At 39.5% G+C, this 20,442-nt stretch overlaps 1 protein-coding gene across 1 annotated transcript in view; it reads right to left on the bottom strand.

Annotated features, from left to right (window-relative positions):
- Positions 1-4,699: 4,699 nt before the first annotated feature.
- Positions 4,700-20,442, bottom strand: part of LOC137259491 (centrosomal protein of 152 kDa-like) — a 57,905-nt gene continuing 42,162 nt past the window's right edge. Inside the window, exons 18-27 of the mRNA XM_067797133.1 lie at positions 18,941-19,125; positions 17,698-18,147; positions 16,854-17,018; positions 16,127-16,243; positions 14,208-14,453; positions 13,504-13,611; positions 11,706-12,548; positions 9,808-9,877; positions 8,997-9,147; positions 4,700-6,509 (exon numbers count right to left, since the gene is read on the bottom strand). Of these exons, the coding sequence (XP_067653234.1) occupies positions 4,700-6,509; positions 8,997-9,147; positions 9,808-9,877; positions 11,706-12,548; positions 13,504-13,611; positions 14,208-14,453; positions 16,127-16,243; positions 16,854-17,018; positions 17,698-18,147; positions 18,941-19,125 (4,145 nt within the window). The remainder of the gene's footprint in view (positions 6,510-8,996; positions 9,148-9,807; positions 9,878-11,705; positions 12,549-13,503; positions 13,612-14,207; positions 14,454-16,126; positions 16,244-16,853; positions 17,019-17,697; positions 18,148-18,940; positions 19,126-20,442) is intronic.

Raw genomic sequence — 20,442 nt, 5'->3', positions numbered from 1 at the left:
TGTCACGTAATGTCATGGTTACGAGATGAACCAATCGTGGGTTACTTCCTTTGCACGAGGTTTTGATGTGCATTAACTCCAGAGCAGACGCTGAGAATGGAAGTAGATGGGAGGATGGGAGGGGTGGGCTAGCACAATGGTTAAAGCCAGCTGGGAGAGGCAGGTTCGATTCCCTGCATTTATACAATGTGCGAATCCCATTTGTTGTGTCCCCTGCCATGATGTTGCTGGAATCTAGGTAAAACAATCTTATAAATTCACTTTTAACGGTTATGTGAAATATTTGTTAATTTCACCCTTTTCATTGAACACCACATCAACTGCTGAGCTAGATCTAGATGGGTGTTTTTAATTTTTGTGCCCCCGCCATGTATGGCAGGGGCGTATAGATTTACCCTCCGTGTCCGTCCGTACGAAACAAGGGATGTACTCTATCCATGTCTACAAAATGCTTTGTGGAATTCACCGAACTTATGCATGGGCTGTCTTGGGACTCTAATGGTGTGCTTCTCATATTTTGTATTTGCATTTTATGGGGTTTTTTCTTGGTACGTTTAGAGACATTTGAACTTAGGTACATTTTGCTGAATTTCTCTATGATGCTAGTGTAATAGGGGACGTTATCCACTTCTCAAAAACCACTTTATGTAATTCATTTAGATTACACGTGCCTTATAGGGACGCTAAAGGTGTGCATCTCATATTTTGATTTTGTATTTTATTTATTTTTTTCAGTTTTTATGCAATTTGAACTTACTTAAATTTTGTTGAATTTCTCTCGGAATATAGTGATTAGTGACTCTAAAGGTGTTCATCTCATACCTTGTTCATCCAGTTTCTTCATTTTGTCACTTCTCCAGATGTTTGAACTTTAATTTGGTTCCATTCATCCCGTTCGTACCATCCACTTCTCAAAAACTACAGCACAAAACTCACTTAGCTTACATGTCTTTTATAGAGACTAAGGTGTACATCTTATATCTTGTTTTTGTATTTGATGGGATTTTTTTTAATATTAAGAGATGTTTGAACTTAGATACATTTTGTGGTATTTCTCTCTGGTGATGGTGAAATAGGGATTAAGTCTGTCCACGTCTCCACAAAGACTGCTCAATGGAATTGATTAAGCTCATACAAGTGTTTCATTGGGACTCGAGAGGTGTGCATCTCATAGTTGCATAGATGTATATTGAACTTTAGTAGAAATTAATCACCAGAGCACACTCAGCATCGGGGCCACCTGTGTCCCTGTACACACACAGTGTAGGGAGCACTTTCTACAGCAGCGGGAGCACGTGTGTCCCTGGACACAATTATGTCTTTTTTTAATTTTAGTATTGAAAAACCAACGAAAGGAGATGATTTTCACCTGCATAGCTTCGGTCCATGCAGTATATTACTGAATGGTATCTGGGGACAAGTTATATCATTTATGCATTTCAGAGAACAAATTTAACACCCAGAATAATCAGATTGTCATCTGTTTGTTGTTTTCTTTCCCTTACTTTTCTTCCACAATGTTCCAGCTCTAGGACTAGTGACGAGCTTTGCCCACTGCATCTGTGGGGAGTCAAACCTGTGCTGTAGCTGATGCTTTTACCACTTAGCAACTCCACCACCCTGCTGCATCTAAACATCTCAATAATTATTACAAGTTACATTTGGAGATGTCATTATCCTGCACTCCTGTCGAATGGGTTCGACAGCAGCAGCATTGAGAGGATTAACATGGCTACCCAACTGGCTTTCTATCAGTTTAATATTACATGTAAATTTTCAGCTTAATATAACACCGTCACGATATGGCTGAAATATTGCCGATGTTAAATATTAACTCACTCACTTAACATAACATGTAAATTACATGACCAAAACACACTGACTACATTCCTAACTTGTCTCGAAGATATGAAACAGAAACTGTTGTTTTATTAAACATTTTATTGACAGTGAAACGAAAGACATTAAAATTACAGACAGAATAACGTTACATTTGTACAAAACAGAAACAGGTCCTCTGTGAAGTGAAAATATTTCTGAAAGTTGCAGGTTTCAGATGAATGTGTGAAGCTAAAACCCTCCACTGGCGTATTGTGAGGTCAAGTCTGCAGTATGCATGACTTCTCGAGTCTCTTCCAAAATGAGCTACCAGTAGGCTGAATGGGTTGATGGCACATTTACTACTCATATATACCCAGGTACGTTTCTGTGTACAGGAAAACATTGATGAGACTATATTCCACAACCAAAAACTGAAACCGTACTTATCATTCAACTAATAACAAGTAGTGTTGTGCATCCTAAATATCTCCTTTCTGTGTGTGCTTGTTTATATGACACAATCAAAATCATTCAATACAGCAGCAGAAGAGTTAGAATCATGAGAAAGGAACAGTGTGGAACGGTTTTGTCCTTCGGTACATTTCTGTAGTTTGATTTTGTCTCGGTATGTTTCTGTAGAAACGTGCCTGGAGAACACGTCTGCAGTACCCGTGACAGTCGCCCATTTAGAATGGGTTACTTTCATGTCTTTCAACACATATCATAACGTTTGTCTTAGTCATAGAAAACTCACAAACAACACACACTGAACCATATGCCATACAGCAGAGAGAACAACACATAAAGCACAGGTCTTATTTATTTCCACCTGATCATTCAATAAAAAAATGTTCAGGGTTTGTCAGATCATGAATCAGAGATATATCCTACTGAGAAGAGATCTGGTTATAATCAAGAATGTTTACTGGACGGAATCTGCTGGCCTATATATATATACATTCATAATTTATAACTAACTAGCTCACCATAACATTTTTTCAATGTAAAATATATACAATACAAGGCAAGTGACACGTTATGATTTTAATGTGCAACTTGAGCATAATATTTGTATTTCTCTGTAAAAAATTGAATTGACAGTTTCAACATAATTCTCTGGTGCTGAAAAAAATTCAAGGAGATGTGTTGATATTTTCATCCTCCTAAAAATGCACATGAATATCACATACAACTATACAAAGTATTTACATTACTGTACCAAATACACAGCTATCTTGCTCAGCTTCTCCCCCATAATATACTTCTTGTAAAACACAGTTTTACTTTACAAGTGATGAAACCCTGTATGCCTTCAAGACCAATTCAGCAACAGCTGGGTTGAAGCTCAAAATAAAATGTGTAGAATTGACACAGAAAAAATTCTGATTTGGGAGGGATGCAAGGTTATACAGAGTGGAAGATGTAAACTGGCACTCTGGACTGAAGAAATAATCCGGTTTAGCCAGTGTACAGGATTAAAGAGCTGACACTGTTACCTGTAACTTGAACTAAACCAGGGCCCCGTTTCACAAAATTCTCGTAAGCCTAAGATCTCATAACTTTTCTCTAGCATTTGCACCTCCTATGTTACAGTATGCCAGGTACAAGAGCTACGAATAAAGTTACGAGATCTTAGGCTTGCGAGAGTTTTGTGAAACGGGCCCCAGTTCTGTCATTCTCATATACATCCTTGTTCATATACATCCTTGCCTATTCTCAGAATATTTGTGTAAAGTCACTCTTCTTGATGAGGAATATTAAAATTTGGTAATAAACGTAATTATTACTCGCCTGTCGAAGATACTGCAGTGTAATATTTTTACGCCAATAGTACACTAGTGTAATACTGCTAGATGTATGACCTTATATTGACTTACATGATGTCACAATGGTAATGCCCCTGTCACAATGGAGATAGACCTTGCATGACTCGCAGATAGCTGACAGCCATCGCACTGTAGTTTGAATGCGAGAGCAAGATGAGTTTTACACCGCACTCAGTAATATTCCAGCTATATGGTGACGGTCTATAAATAATTGAGTCTGGACCAGACAATATAGTGATCAACAGCATGAGCATCGATCTGTACATTTGGGAACAGATGACATATGTTAATCGAGTCAGTGAGCCTGACCAACCAATCCCTTTAATCACTCTCATGACAAGAATAGTCGCCTTTTATGGCAAGCATGGGCTGCTGAAGGCCTATTCTGAAGTTTGAGAAGCCAAGACACAATTATGATGGGTCACAAGGCAAAAATACATCAACATATGTTCAAATATTTCTGTTCCCGCTCCTGTTCAGTCTTAAATGCATCAGGGACAGATATGGCCACTTTGTTGGTTAGTCCAGGGTGAGGCATAATCCAGACAGTTTTATCCCCAAAATAGACTACGAGTGAGACCAAGAGTCAACAGCTCATTTAAAACATTGCTAAATATGACACAGATTGTGATCAACAGACTTTGTATTCTAAATGATCATATACATATTCATATTATTCTATGGTGTACCTTTTGTCTCTGGTAGGTAGAAACATGATTTCTTTTTACAAACATGAATATGTTTTACATTTTACAATATTTCAGCCATATTAGAAATAATTTAATTTGTATCCAAAGTGGAATGATGTTTGTGTTACTAATGAGTACCCACTATTGTTGTGTCATGTACTGGAGACACTCTAATCAGCCTGATGCTGGATCTCTCTTGTTTTCGGTAATAGAGTTGGAATATGATGAACAGAATTTATGATTTATGAAAACAAAAGAAGTATGGTGAACAAGAGTTAAATAAATATTCTCTATTTACAAACCATCAACATGCATCATTCTGAGCACTGTCCAAGATCTGAATATCAAAGACATAAATTATAATTATTTTTCAAACAAGTGAGTCTTTGCAACACGCAGTGAAACATTAACAGGTGGAGTTAACAGGTGAAAACTCTCTCTGCCAGAATCATGGTCTCGTGACGATTGGAGTTGCCTCCCCTTGTGAAAATCTCGGTAACTGTGGGCCCCACTTGCTCGAGATGTACTTCTTGATTCTGATTGGTTACTGTTCAAATGATCACCACCCTCAGAAAAGCCTTTAGTTTGGTTGGATGCTGAAATCATATCTGACTGTTTCTCCTTTAGCTGTCTCCTTTCACCGGACTTTGTATCTCTGGCTTGTCTCCCCTTCTCCAACTGAGCTGGAAACTCTCCCACACGCTCAAATGCTCGGAAACTACTTGTGTCCTTGTCCGATTTCAGTGATGCTAAGGGAGCAAATTCTTCTTCAAGAGACTGTTCTTCAAGAGTCAAACCCAGAACTGACAAATTCTCAAGAGAACGGGCCATTTTGCTCCCAAACAAATTCTTGGGCGACTTTTTTGGAGTGTGATATCCACTCTCACTTTCCAGTCTTTCGGGCACAGGGTTGAATTTACGGGGAGACGGTTTCCCTAATCCCAGGGACTGAAAGTTAAGCACTGGTTCATCGGTTTCTGCTATTCTCAAATCTCCCTCAGATAAACTGTGGTTGGAGATTAAACTAGTGGATGGCGATCCTGCTTGCAGACTTTGTCGCAGAGGGGTGTATTTATACTTGATCTGAACAGGAGATTTTCCAGTACTTTCCATCACCTGCTGCCTTTCCTCCTGGTTATCGTCAAAGTCGGCTAACATGTTCAAGGCCATCTCAGACTGAGCTTTGCTCATACCTTTGTATGAAAATTGTTGTAAGGGTTTCGGCGTTGAAAATTCATCCTCCATGCTGCGTCGAAGTAGGGACATTTGTGGACGTCTCTTTGACACTGATGGAGGCAGAGAGGAATCTCTGATAAGGTGAGGTTCTTGATGAGAACCAGTGTCTCTGACATGGACTCGATTAGCACCAGCGTCTATGCTATGAGCTCGATGGGAACTAGTATTTCTCTCATGGGCTCGATGGGAACCAGCCTCTGAGATACGGGCTTGATGAGATCCAGCATCTTTGCTTTGAGAACCATGTGTGCTTTGACCACGGTGAGAACTTATACCTATAGTATGACCATTTGTGTTTCTCTTTGGGACAGGCTCTCTTGGTCTCCTGAAGCCATCATTGTCGTATAATTTTCCGTAACTATTCAGTTCTCTGGGTTTAGCTTCGGATGTTTTTCCTGTCTGAACTGTACCTTGTCCAAACTTGGGCCTTGTTGAGGTGCGTCTCTCAGGAGGATCCACTGGTCTGAATGACCTTGCATCGTCTTTTCCATATGAAACTGGAAGTGGCTCTCTTGTTTCACGATCTGATTCAACCGGTGAAGGTGTTATCAAAATACGTGATCCGTTACGATCAAAGAGAGATAGATTTTTAGATGGACGCGGGAACACATCCTTTCCATTCTTTGGCACCATTTTAGAATTCTGTTTTACATCACTTGCTGTCCCAGGATTCCCTGATGAGTGATTAGCTTGGGTCAAGGTCACTTGGAAATTCTGACATGAGGACCCTGAGCTTGTAATGCTGCTTTCACTGCGAGGAGTCAGGTTGCTGGTACTTGACACATCAAGGGATATTGAAGAATTTGAACTCTTGGCCTGCGACAGGTCTGTGGCCTTGACCTCTTGGTCAGGAGTGTTTGACCTTGAACTGCTGAGACTGATGGACATTGCTTCAAGGGCCTGATCAATGGCTGCCAGTTTCCCTTCCAGGTCTGCCCTGTTGAACAAACAAGAAAGTATGAAGTTATTCCTCTGTATTCCAAAATATTAAAAGAAATATATATTCAATGATTTTTGGAATTTCTTGTTTCAATACATTTCAACTTTTTCTTGAACTTGTTGGTAGGTCTTTAAATTTAACTACTTCTGTCCCTTTATCTGAAATCTTTCTCAGCATGCCTTAAAACCCTACCTAATTATGTATAAAAGAAGAAAATCTTTTGAAAATAAGCATGAGCTAATGAATATAAAACCATGTCATGTTTCATTTTCTAAGTTTAGAATTTTAGCATTTCTTTTGGGAAAGTTCTTTTGTAATTAAAAAAAAAGTGGACGCACACAAGCTACAATTTTTTGTAAGTTAAGACATTCATCATCTATTTCACATTCTAAACACACAACATACAATCAATTGCTATTTCAAAGTTTGTCTAAACATGAACAAACACAAAATTAGATATACCATTTTGATGAAATGGTCAGCAACAAAATTACAGTGACGGTGGCAATTAGCCAATAAAATCCACTCAGAGACTAAGGACAGGTCTACACATACTAAAACCATTACCAAAGCTACTGATGTAAAGAAACCTTTCTGTCATTAGTTTTTTTGCCTGTCAGACCTGAAATTCAATTAATCAATATATTTTCATCTATTCATCCCTAAACTATTGAAGCACACCAAATATAATCACTGACATAACTTGAACAACATACACACATTCTGAATACAAATATACAACTTAGAATACTCCCTAGGCAACTGCACATGGGTATTCACCACTACTTTCCAGTGAGTGAGTTGTGTTTTACGCCGCACTCAGCAGTATTCCAGCTAAATGGTGGCCGTCTCTAAATAATCGAGTCTCGACCAGACAATCCAGTGATCAACAGCATGAGCATCGATCTGCACAATTGGGAACCGATGACATGTGTCAACCAAGTCAGTGAGTCTGACCTCCCGATCCCATTAAACGCCTCTTACGACAAGCATAGTCGCCTTTTATGGCAAGCATGGGTTACTGAAGGCCTATTCTATGCCGGGATCTTCATGGGTCCCACTACTTTTCAGTGTCCACGTCAGTGTCACCTGAGTGAGGAATCATGGTTTTATGACTCTTTTCCAATAATATGTTGAGGTACACACACATGGGATTCACATATTGTACTCATATGAGGAATTATACCTACATCTTCTACACAACAAGCAAATGCTGTAACAAATGCTATCCAAATGTGCCATGCTCAGATCAGAATAATTTTCTGTGATCACACAGTGATGCATTCCATGGTATACCGCTCAAAACAGGTTTGACTTGTGAGGTTTTATGCCACTTTCATTTAAGCAAGATGCAAGCAAGAAACACTAAAAATACACTTCATACATGGTACCCATGTGGGCAACAAAACCCGAGTGTTCTGTGACAAACACTGTGATGTCAATTATACTGGTGTTTCCTATTCTCGCGCTACTTACAGATATTGGCTGAAAAAAAAACAGTTCTTTTCGTATGAATGCTAGTTGTTTTTAAATGAAGACACTCTCCCTCTAACATATGCATCTATCAACTGTTTGATCAATCAGGTGTACTACCACTCTTGAGCTTGATGAAAAACAAGGTCATCTGCCACTGACTTGTCGAGGTGTCTCGTTATAAGTGTAAGGAATCGGAAAGGGTGGGAAAAAGCTATCATTTTTCCAAGTTGGTAAAAACTCACGAATATTCGTTACATTGCAAAATTTTGATCATTTACTGACTTGGGCCAGTTCCTAGTTTCCGGTGAGTGATGTAAAGAATCGTTAAGTATCATGCATTGGCAATTTCGGCAGAAAACGTGTTTACCACGAGAATAGGATATGGCCCTGTACATGAAACAGTCCCACTACATAAGTGGTGTTTGAGATAATCTCACTGTGTCTTCTCAGCAAAGTATCCATGAAGATGCGGGTTACAAGTGGTCATCAGACTCATTTACATGGTTGACACATGCCATTGTATCCCGATGTTGTAGTTGGATGATCATGCTGTTGATCACTGGACTGTCTGGTCCAGACTCGATAATTTACATTCTGATAGCATATGGCTGAAATACAGTCTAAGTAAACTTATCCTCAGTACTTTTCGTTACACTCCACTACTGAGTCAACAAAACCTTATGGGAGGTCAGGTAACCTTTGAGACTGATCACTAGATTGTCTGGTCCAGACTCAATAATTTACACTCGATACCATATGACTGAAATATTGCTGAATGTGGCGTAAAACAACAAACCAGTCAAACAGCATCTTAGCAAAGGCAGAAAAGGGCTATGGTAAAAATCGAACCAGCCTTCAGGACAGTTTGTGTCAGAAAGGAGATTTATTGTAATCACTCTAAACCAATGAATTGTCATCAGTTCTTATGAAAGGCATGGACTATTCTGACAATGTCTCAAGAGAGTGGTTTGTGAAACAGTAATTATTTCAATTTTAAAGTTTTCTTACCCAATAAGTTCATTCTGTAGAATTTTATGAATGCTGACTCGGTAGAATCGCTTCAACTGAGTTACCGTGACCTGCTTCTCCCGAGTGATGCCAGTACGGACAGTGTCGGCAGCTCGCAGGTTTGTTTGGGTAATATGCTGCATGACATCCTCTGAAAAAATTAGGCCCATGAATAATAACCATGCATAATTTGTCATTACTGATGAGAAAAAATATAAAAAAGGGACACTATAGGAAAACTGCGAAAGTAGAGGGCATAACTGTCCCAATCTAGCTCAAATGAACAATCATGCTCACACAGAGAAAACGCCTCCTTGGGACAAAATCTGTCAGTCTAAACTTGTCAGATATGCCAATAGCTTTTTGGGAAGGCCAATGACACACTGAAACAGACTGAGACTTCAAAACTGTCCTTGTCAAATGATGTACAAGCTGACAGAATCTTCAAAAGGTACTGGCTACAGGAAAATACAGATCTCTCAGGTTTGTATTCTTGGATGAGTTCAGAAATGTATGGGGAGCATCGCAATGATATGCACAGAATGTAAACTGTATTCTGTCCTCATAAGTAACTGTACCAAAGTTGACATATTTACTATAATGTGCTCAACAACAGAACAAAAACACAACATAGGAACTGAAACAGGATGTGCCATGCAATACCTATTGATTGACGGTTTTGTGTCATTTAATTCTCTTCCAAATTACCACCACAACCCTTTCTTGGTTTATCCCCCTTTTGAATTTTTATAAGATAAGTGCCTGAGGTGCTAAATACATCAAGTATGATATTCAAGATCTGATAACTCACCTCTAATTTTGTTAACCGTGTCCAAGTATTGAGATCTCAGGTCCAACATCATATCGCCCGATTCTTCTGTCTGAAAAAACACAAAAACAGTCAAATATTTGAGATTCTAACTTGTTCAGGCCCCCCTAAGTAATTGAAGGAATTACAGCAAACTTGAAGGAATTGCATCTCAAATGTAAACAAACGCAGCCCACTCGCGAAACAATTGCAGTGATATCGGTAATTTAGCGGTAATAACAGAAACACATCGGCCCTATCGGAAGCAATGTCGGTAATACTGGAAACACGATCGGCCATCTTCGGAGATTTTTCGGTCGCGAGCGGAAACTCACGCAGCAAAACATGGCGTCGTTGGAAGAAGCACCCATCTCGTTGAGATTTGTTTTTAGTTTCTACTATTACATTTTTATACTTATCCATCTTTGACCACCCGTGTTGAATGCGTTTAGGTATGAGGTGTTGTCGGGGCAATAGTTTATGTTTTTAGGAAAAGATAGTCACTCTAGGAGAGCGTCACAAGTCATGCCCCTGTAGTTTGTTTACATCTGAACATCGAAGTCGTGCCGATTAAAAAAATTAGTGATAATCTATTGCAACATACTACTGCAGTAGTAACAGCCTGTTGCGACCAACTATTGCAATAACACTGTAATAGTGTTTCATTTTTCTCATTTGAAGTCATTTCCCTAATAAATGCTAAGTTTACAAAAACAATTTGAAGTTTCAGTCTCTTTTCAACTATCTCGAAATCCAGATCAAAACAATTTGAAGAGGTTCTTGAGAGGCATTTAGAAGTCGGTATTCTAATATCATCCAGAATAGCCCAGAAACGTTGTGAAAACAATAAAGAAGAAGGTGACATCCACAACATTTTTCATCCACCTGACGAAGGGGCAAGGAATAGCTCAGAAACGTGAAAACAATAAAAAAGTTGACATCCGTAACATTTTTCATCCACCTGACGAAGGGGCAAGGAATAGCTCAGAAACGTTGTGAAAGTTGACATCCATAACATTTTTGTCATATAAAACAATTTGAAGTTTCAGTCTCTTTTCAACTATCTCGAAATCGAGATCAAGTAAACAGTTAAAACATAGACGTATAGTTATTCACAATCTCAAACTCTAAATTGCATGCCATGAGTGTTAACATTGGCAGATAACTCTTAACTTCCTGTATTTTGCTTTCCACATTTATCAATGGAAGTCAAATACTAAACTGTAGATAGTCACATTTATTGTTGATGAATTAACAGTCTTTTCATTGAATTGCTAATGGAGAATTGCTAATGGAGACTCAACGATTGCAATCGATTGACAGTTCAATGCACTGTTACAGCACTAGCACCATCAGTGAATCCCATTTGTGGTGGATGTCTCTGTTGATGTGTTCATACTTTAAGTGGAGCAAAAGTTAATGAAACATACAAAACATCGCCTGCTGATAATGATAAAGAACACGGTACAACATGCCTCAGTCACCAAGTTTCCATGTGATTTGACCTAAACATGAATATACTAATACCTATCACACTGTGGCCTTTGATCGCGTAGTGTGGGATTGCAAAACAATCACATTTGTGAAAACAGTTCGGTTAGTCTCGTATGACTTTCATACTGAATGTTTATTTGATTGGATTTGTTTGTTGTTTAATGCCAGACTGCAATATTACAGCTTTATGGCGGCAATCTGTAGATGATCGAGTTAGGACAGACAATCCTGTGATCAACATCATGAGCATCGGTCTAAGCAGTTGGGATACGATTACATGCGTCAACTAAGTCATCTAGCCTGACCACCTGATCAAGTTAGTCACCTCTTACAACTAGCATGATGACTGAAGACCGATTTTGAGGTGGATTGTCACAGATGCTTGGATTTTGAACCCTAAAACTGACCTGTACTGGTGTGCTGGTCATCGTGCGGTCACTCCTTTTCTTCAGCTGCCTCAACAACTCCTTCTTCTCCAGCTTGTGTTGTTTCTTCATTGCCTCCACTGTCATCGTGTTGGTCTTCTGATGTTCCATCATTTTTTGTGTCAAATTCCTCATGGCAGATTCACTTTCACTCAGAGCATTTTTCAACTCGTCTTTTTCAAGATAATTCTTTTTGATGACTTCCTGCAATGATTTTTCAGATTTTTGGAGACGATTATTAATATTTTCGAACTTCTCTTTCTGGGATTTCATGTCATTTTTGTAAGCCGATTCCATTTTTTTCACAGAGTTGAGTAATTTATCATTTTCCTTCAATTGTTCATCCAATTCTGACTGTTTTGATGCAAGTTTTTCTATCAGAGTATTCTTTTCTTGTAGCAGACGGTTAAGCTCTTTCTTATATTCCTCTTTCATCTCCTGTTCTTGTTCCTGCTCCAAGTCAATAAGCTGCTGAGATTTTTCTGCCAGTTGATCTTCCAGGTGTTCAATTTTACGAACATATGAAGCCCTTTCTTTTTCAAAATTTTCAGCCATTTTCTGAATCTGAACTTGAATCTTTCCAATTTCATGTTCGCCTGTAGGCAGAGAATGATTAAGTTCTGACTGGTATTGATCCTGTAGTTTGTGTACCTCCATCTCCAACTGTTGCTGGTAAGCAGCTTCAAGCTCCTCTCGTAACTTCTCAACTTCCTGAGACATATGCTCATCTGCCTGCTTGAGAAGCGAGTCCCGACACTTAATAGACTTTTTTAATTTGTCTGTCTGTTTCTGCCATATTTCTCTTTCTTGTTCCAAAATAGAGGTCTGAAAACATTGAGGTTGTATATTTCAGTGTATAATCAAATCTTCTCAACATTCAGAAACGTGGATTGGAAAATGTTTCTCTATTAATAGGACCTAATTTTGAAAGAATTTATTTCACTAAACAAAAGGCAGTGGGGTAGCCTCGTGGTTACAGCATTTGCTCATCACAACACATGGGCACAATATATTTCTGGAGTCCCCTGCTGTGATATTGTTGGAATATTGGTAAAAGCGGAGTAACACTATACTCAATCACTCAGTCAATTACGATACACAGTGCTTGATTCAGTGCTTTGTTACATGCACTGATGCAATATTACAAAGTCCTACCTAGTTATCTGCACCAGGTGCAAGTAATTTTTTAGAAATAAATCGGACATTTTAAGCATGTCAGCTAATTTTTCTTCTAACTTTGAATAATTCAACAGAATATTTCCGTAGTAGTGCAATGAAAGCAGTGCAACTGGAATTTGGCTGCTGCAACTAGGGTTCATATTTGGTTATATTAGGCAAGTAGGTTAACATCTCTTAAATTGAGCCCTGATACATATGAGGAATATTGGGAAACGAATAATTTATCAAATAGAATTTGGCTGGTGCATCTAGGGTTCATATTGGTTATATTAGGCAAGTAGGTTAACATCTGTTAAAAGTCCTGATACATATGAGGAATATTGGGAAACGAACAAAAAAATATCAACCACAACTTTGATGTATCTTTTAATATATTCAGGAACACATTAACAAAATATCGGTTCTGCTGATCACGAATTGCATTCAAAGAAGATTATTCCATTAACTGAATATAGGAGTGAATTGTAACAGTCGTACACAATATTACCAATTTCTTGTGACCAACATGGCCTACATGTTCAGTCATGTGGAAACAGAAGTGTAACTCGTATTTGCTTCCAGTGAATATCATATTCTGACGAAGGTCATCATCCTGGCTTACCTCCAGGTCCCCATCAACGGTGATACTGGTTGACAAGTCACCTTGACCCATCTGCAGCTCCCGTGACTTCCTGTCTGTCAGCTCTTCAATACGCTCCTGCAGCTCCCTCTGGTGGTTGAAAAAGTCAAACACAATTTTGTACAATTATCAAAAGATAATCAGGATGAATCTGAATTTAAATCGCAATCACAAATTCCTGCAACCCAAAAGGCTGCAGTTTTGGACATCCTCCTCATATCAATAATTAGTGCTCTCACTAGTACAAACGTGATGATCCCGGTTAGAACTGTTCTTCAACAACCCAAACTTGTCATAAGAGGCGATGAACAGGATCTGTTGGTCAGGCTGGCTGACTTGGTTTACAAACCATAGGCCCAAGGCTGACTTGGTTCACACATGCCATTGTATCTGTGACTTTTAATTTTTCCAGTAAAAAAGCGGTGGTCTGTAAATAACCATGACTGGACCAGACAATCCAGTGATCAACGACATAAGCATCGATCTACTCAATAGGGAACCGATGACATATGTCAACCAAGTCAGCGGGCATGACCACCCAATCCCGTTAGTCGCCTCTTATGACAAGCATAGTCGCCTTTTGTAGCAAGCATGGGCAGCTGAAGGCCTATTCTACCCTGGACCTTCATGGTTTGTTTTTGATAGGAATGTAACCTTCGACTGTAACCTTGCCCTTCAGTACCTACCTTCTCTTGTTCCATGACATCTTGCTGCTGTCGGCTATTCCGCAGGGCCTCAGTGAGGGTGTTCTGGTGTTCCTCCATGAATGCCTTGTAGTCCCTCTCGCACTGTTCCGCCACCTCCTTAACGGCCTGCCGTCTCTCCGCCTCCTTCTGACTGATGAGCGTCTGTTTGTCCTGGAGCCAAGTGGACTCCTTTTCCTTCAGCTCATTCACTAGGCGGGTCTTCTCCAGCTTCAGTGTCGCCACCTCCTGGTTCGAGAGAACAAGTTCATATGGCAGGGGTTCCAAATTTGTTTTAAACAGGGCAAGTGACTTCAAGAAAGTAACTTGTTCTGACTAATTTTCAACTTGCCCTGATTTCATGACACAATATTTGATGGTAACGTTTACTGGACCATTTATCGAGGAGTGATAAATTTCCAAGAACGATAGCTCTGCTTTATTATTACTGCGACATTTAATACTCATTACAGCTCCATTATGACCAGATATGAAATGAAATCCAACTTTATTTGCAGTTTGAAACCATAAGTGGAACTGTCCAGTAGTCAAGGGAGAAGTAAGATACCATTATCTGACTGCCTGTAATGAAAACTGACTTGTCCCAGGCTTCGGGCAACAGGATTTTTGAAGCCCTGTATGGACTGTACTAGGACTGTACTATTAATATAGAAGCTACCATAGAGACCGATAATCATTACCTAAATATTGAGTGATTATCGATAAACATCGGAGGTGTAACTTTGAAAAAAAAAACGCCAAAAATGTCTGCAAGTTCTCAATATTTTTTACATCCATTGTGAATGGGGACATGTTTTTGTATGGGTTATCTGCAGAACATTTTTTTTCTGTCACAAAACTAAATGTACGACATTATCGACAACACAATTTTCATATTGGTAATCAATAATAATTTGTCCTCTTGACAACATATCTGATTATTGATCATTTTAAACAGCCCAACTCTGTACAGTATAATGAGTATGGAATACATCATAGTATATCTTCGTGGTATATCATTGTAGTATATCTTCGTGGTATATCATTGTAGTGGTATATCATTGTAGTATATCTTCGTGGTATATCATTGTAGTATATCAGCATACCACAATAATCTTTTCAAATGATGCACACCTGGCTGTCCCTTTCTCTGCACTCCTCTCTCGTAACAAATAGTGAACTGTGTCAATATTTTAATGATAGTTTGTTAAACAGTGAGTGAGTGAGTTTAGTTTTAAGCTGCACTTAGCAGTATTCCAACTAGCGTCAGTCTGTAAATTATCGAGTCTCGACCAGACAATCCAGTGACCAACAACATGAGCATCAATCTATGCAGTTGGGAACCAATGACATGTGTCAACCAAGTTAGCAAGCCTGACGACCTGATCCCGTTAGTCGCCTCTTACGACAAGCATAGTCACCTTTTATGGCAAGCATGGGTTACTGAAGGCCTATTCTACCCCGGACCTTCACAGGTCAGTTCGTTAAACAACTTTTTTATTTTAAGGAAAAAGAACCTCAAAGAGTTGGTATGATGTTCTGATTATGATCAGCGTTTCATTGAGTATGTTATGTTTATTACTTTTCAAGCTAGACTGCAATTCATCAGTCTGATTTGAGCCACACGGACTATAGAACAGTAGGACTCTCTGCTCACAACGGTAGGGAGGTTGTCTCTGGGTGGGTTTTACCCAAAGATGAATGTCCAGAGAGATGAATTCAGCAGTTTTGTGAAAAGCAACTAATGTCACCACAAGAAAAAGAACAGTACTCACAAACCAAAATTATTAGATACATAATACAAACTGACAAACAGCAGGTGATCTAATCACTGAAACAGTGACACAATAATGCAGATATCTTTCCCATGAATTCACAATGGTGCCACAAATTTGTTAATACTCAATGAGGTATTTACATACCTGCTCCAAGATAGACCTTGTGACCTCAGCAGCTGATTGGCCAGCTGCGAGTGTTGCATGCTGGGACAGATGTTTATTTTCCCACTCCTGTCTAGCATCTTCTACAGCTCTGTTCATCTGCAATAATAGAACACTCTGTAGTACAAAGTCAGCGGATGAGTCAGCACCTACTCTCAGGTTCTCCCTTACGCAATCCTACAACATGCTGCAGTTAAGTACATTATTTAGTTATGTGACTTTGGTTTCAAGTCATTCTGAACACTATTTTAGTTGCCATGAAGGACTGGCAAGAGGATTTTTTCCTGCTAACCCGAAAAAAGGTTGAGAGTCCCTACATATCAAGACCTTTCAGCTTTTTAATTTGAAAGACTATCAAAAAGACAAAGGGATGCAAAGAGAGGGACAGCCAGGTGTGCAAGAACGGATGGTGACAGCACAGGTAGATGAATCAATTATGTTACTGGCGCTTGTGCACCTGATTCTCAAACCTCTGGCGTTGCCTTTCTCTGCATTCCTCCCCCATGACAAAGACTGAAGTGTGATGAAATTTTAATGATAGTTTTTTAAACAATTTTTCTATATTTAGGACATAAATTCTGCAAACATTTTGATTATGATCAGCATTTCATTGAGTATTATATGTTTATTAGTTTCCCAGTTGGTCAAACCATCAGTCCGCCTTTAAGCCTACCAGACTATACCTTTAACATGATTTTCAACCACCCACCTCCTGTCGGAGTCTTCCTCCAATCTCATCCTCCAAAAGCTCCTTCATCTTCTTCCTCTCTTCCTCCTCCTGACGATGCCACTCTGTCTCAGCCGCCTTCACCGTCGTCTCTACCTCCGCCAAAACCCGTGCCTCCATCTCCTTTCTCCATTTTTCTCGTTCAGCCTGCAAACAATGAGTTAGTGAGTAATGAAGTTTATTTCACTCAACCTGCAAAATTGAGCCAGTGAGTATTCAAGGTTCTGTCCTTCCACCTGCAAATGGTGAGACAGTGTATATAAAAGTTTATTTTAACATCACCTGAAAACTGTAAGTCACTGAGTATTGAAGTCAGCAAAGTAGAAAGTGGGTGTTGGGAAAGGCTGAACATATTTTCCAGTGAAACGTTCTGCAATGGGTTGTATTTGCACACAGTAGATACAATGAAAGTTATATGGAAGAATACTTGGGTATTATTGATGAAAATCACACAAAATACATAGATGAAGTTTCTGTGATTATCTCTGGTTTTCAATTCAATTCTACAGACTTTCACAACAAATATTTTCTTTTGCTATTCAATGAATAAATGACATATTGTTGTTCTATAAATCGAATAACAAAAAAAATCCCTGACTATGCAACCTAACTTTGAAATTGCTGTTATCAGATCCACAAGATATATGTTTTAGGGACTAACAACGTAGAAATTAGGACTGACATGCACAATTAGAGTTCCCAATATATTGCAATACCGGTACAAGGATTGAAATATACTGCAATACAACTCATTTGCCAATACACAGCCCTATTTAATTCCGATCACCTCAAATATTTCCATACCAGATACATTTTACCAACTCACCTCCAGTCTCTTGGATACCTCTTCCTCCACTAAATTCTTCTTCTCTACTTCAGACAAACCCTGCTTCTGAGCACGCTCCATGACCCGATTTACCTCCAGCTGCAACTTCCTGTCTGTCTCAAGCTGCCATTTCTGTTTTTCAGCCTGAAGACGATTCTGAAAAGCTGGATCCATTGATTCCCTTCCACTTCGTTCACTCATCCACTTCTGATAAGCGCTTTCCACAGCATGTTTGATGTCCACCTCGTGGAGTGCGTCTGCTTCCACCTGCCATAAGGTTTTCTCTGTTTTAAGCCTTTCTTTCACCAGGCTTTCAACTGCATCCTTGTGCTGTTCAGCAGCAGTCTTCTCCCAGTCCAGTTTGGCCTTCTCCACAGCTGCTTTGACTGTCTCCTCAAGCTTCTGATCAGATTCAGCCATCCATTTGGCTTTGGCAGATGCCAGCAGATCCTACAATGACGAGAGTGAGTGAGTGAAGTGGTTGAGTAAGTGTATCAGCAAGAAGGTGAATAAGTGACTGAATGGGCTAGTGATGAGGATGACTAGTCGAGTTTGATGCCTGGAGAAGGTGAGTGAGTGAATGAGTGACTAAACGGGCTAGTGACGTTGATATATGAGATGACTTGAACGAGTGGGTGAGTTTAGTTCTATGCAGCTTTCTGCAATATTCCAGCGAAATCATGATGGGGGACACCAGAAATAGGATTCACACAATATACATGGGGAGTGAAACCTGTGCCAATTTCAGTAGCTTACACTTATGAGTGAGTGAGTGAATGAGTCACTGTTATGATTAATCAGACCTATCAGTGTTAACAAATCAAGAATCTGGGTCACATCTGAGCGAGTGAGTGAGGTGAGTGACTGAGTGCATTTTTAGTCAGGTGAGTAATAAAGTGAAGGTGAGTGAGGTGAGTGACTGACCGCATTGTAAGTGAGGTGAGTAATAGAGTTAAGGTGAGTGACTAAGCGCATTTTAAGTGAGGTGAGTAATAGAGCGAAGGTGAGTGAGTTATGTGAGTGAGGTCAGTTAGTGAGGCGAGGTGAGTGAGGTCAGTTAGCGAGGTGAGTGAGTGAGTGAGAGATAGGTGAGGTGAGTGGTATGAGTCAGGCAAGGTGAGGTGAGGTGAGGTGAGGTGAGGTGAGGTGAGGTGAGTGACATCTTATGCCGCGTTTCGGGTTTATCACTGAACTCCTTGCTTGATCACAGATTTTTGTTGTGTGTTGTGGAGACTGAACCTACCTCGTATCTGTTACTTGTATCTTCAGTCTTCAGCCACTGAGCCTTAGCCTGGTCAATAGCTGTGTTAACTGCCTCCTCTAGCCTCTGATTGGCTAACTGCTGCCATGTGACCTTCTCACTCTGCGTACGTTGTTGTATTTCAGACTCAAACAATATTTTCCTTTCAGCCATCCAGGTAACTTTTGCTGAAAAAACAAAATAGTATTATTACTCAGACGTTTGAAGACGTTTGAACAATAATATGATGGCTTCTCAGTTGAGGTACAAGGAACGACTAAGCAATGAAGGTTTTGGGGAAAAACCTGCGTTCACAGATGGTGCAGACAAATAAAAAACACAATCAGGGATTCAAACCTGAACCCAGGGTATAGCTTGTACAGGCCCAACAAAGAAACCTTTCACACTGGGCAGGAAAACTCAGAGAAGCCTTCATTATTTGTGGAAATAGCATGTACAGGGCACCCTGTCTAATTTGGACTGACTAAAAAGAATGAATTAGACAGCAGTCCAAATTACACAAAAACTTCTTTTATTGATGAATGAAGACTTGGACCATAAGTTCCGAGAAAGATAGAGTCCAAGTTGGGCAGAGTGCATGATAGATGTTCAACACCACACACAGCAATATTCCAGGTACATTAGGATAATCTGTAAACAAGTCAACATTGTCATCAATATCTCTTCCTATTTGGTTCCTGTTTTTAAACTCCACCACAACATTTGTATCATGAAAACACATTTTATTTCTATACCGATAATGGGGCAATCTGTTCCTACTAATACTGTGCACTAAATCAAGAAACGCATGACAAGGGCCATAACTCTGTAACAAATTGTACCAGTCTCTGTTCCTGAACTGCGGCAAGGAATTCATGTGATGTAAACACATATTAATTTGATTTTCCTATCTGAATCTATTTCTGAGAAAATCTGTCCCTGTTTGGGTTACCTTGCACTAAGTCTAGAAACACACGACAAGGGCCAGAACTGTGTAACAAACTGTAAAATGTTTCCGTTTTTGAAGTCAAAAACACATATTAATTTTGCTTTCTCTGTCTATGGCGTTTTTGAGAAAATCTGTCCCCATCATCTCGGACAGATGGAAGGACGGAGATCAAAGCAATATCCTCATGTCAGGGGAAAATAATCCAGCCTGGACTGACAACACAGTGATCAACAGCAACAACATCGATCTACACAACTAGGATATGACTATAAAGTCATCCTTGATATCTCCAGAGTATACATTCCGATAAGTCTCCACTATACCCTGGATGCATCTATGGCTCTACGATAAAGTTACTACCTCCCTTTGCTGGCTTTTTATCCAATTAGGTGTCTACACTGGGATGTTGAGCGCACCAATCACACCTCATTTTCGCTTTTTAAATTATCTAACCGATTAAACTTGGCAATACAAATCATGCAGAGTTCTCTGACAGAGGTTGATGGAGTTCTTACATATATTTTCTTAAAGTTTTGGACCTATCAATTTATCTGTA

The sequence above is a fragment of the Haliotis asinina genome, chromosome 13, assembly GCF_037392515.1.
Source record: "Haliotis asinina isolate JCU_RB_2024 chromosome 13, JCU_Hal_asi_v2, whole genome shotgun sequence".
Lineage (NCBI taxonomy): Eukaryota > Metazoa > Mollusca > Gastropoda > Lepetellida > Haliotidae > Haliotis > Haliotis asinina.
Note: the sequence above shows the minus strand (reverse complement) of the source record. Positions and strands in the feature narration are given on the sequence as shown.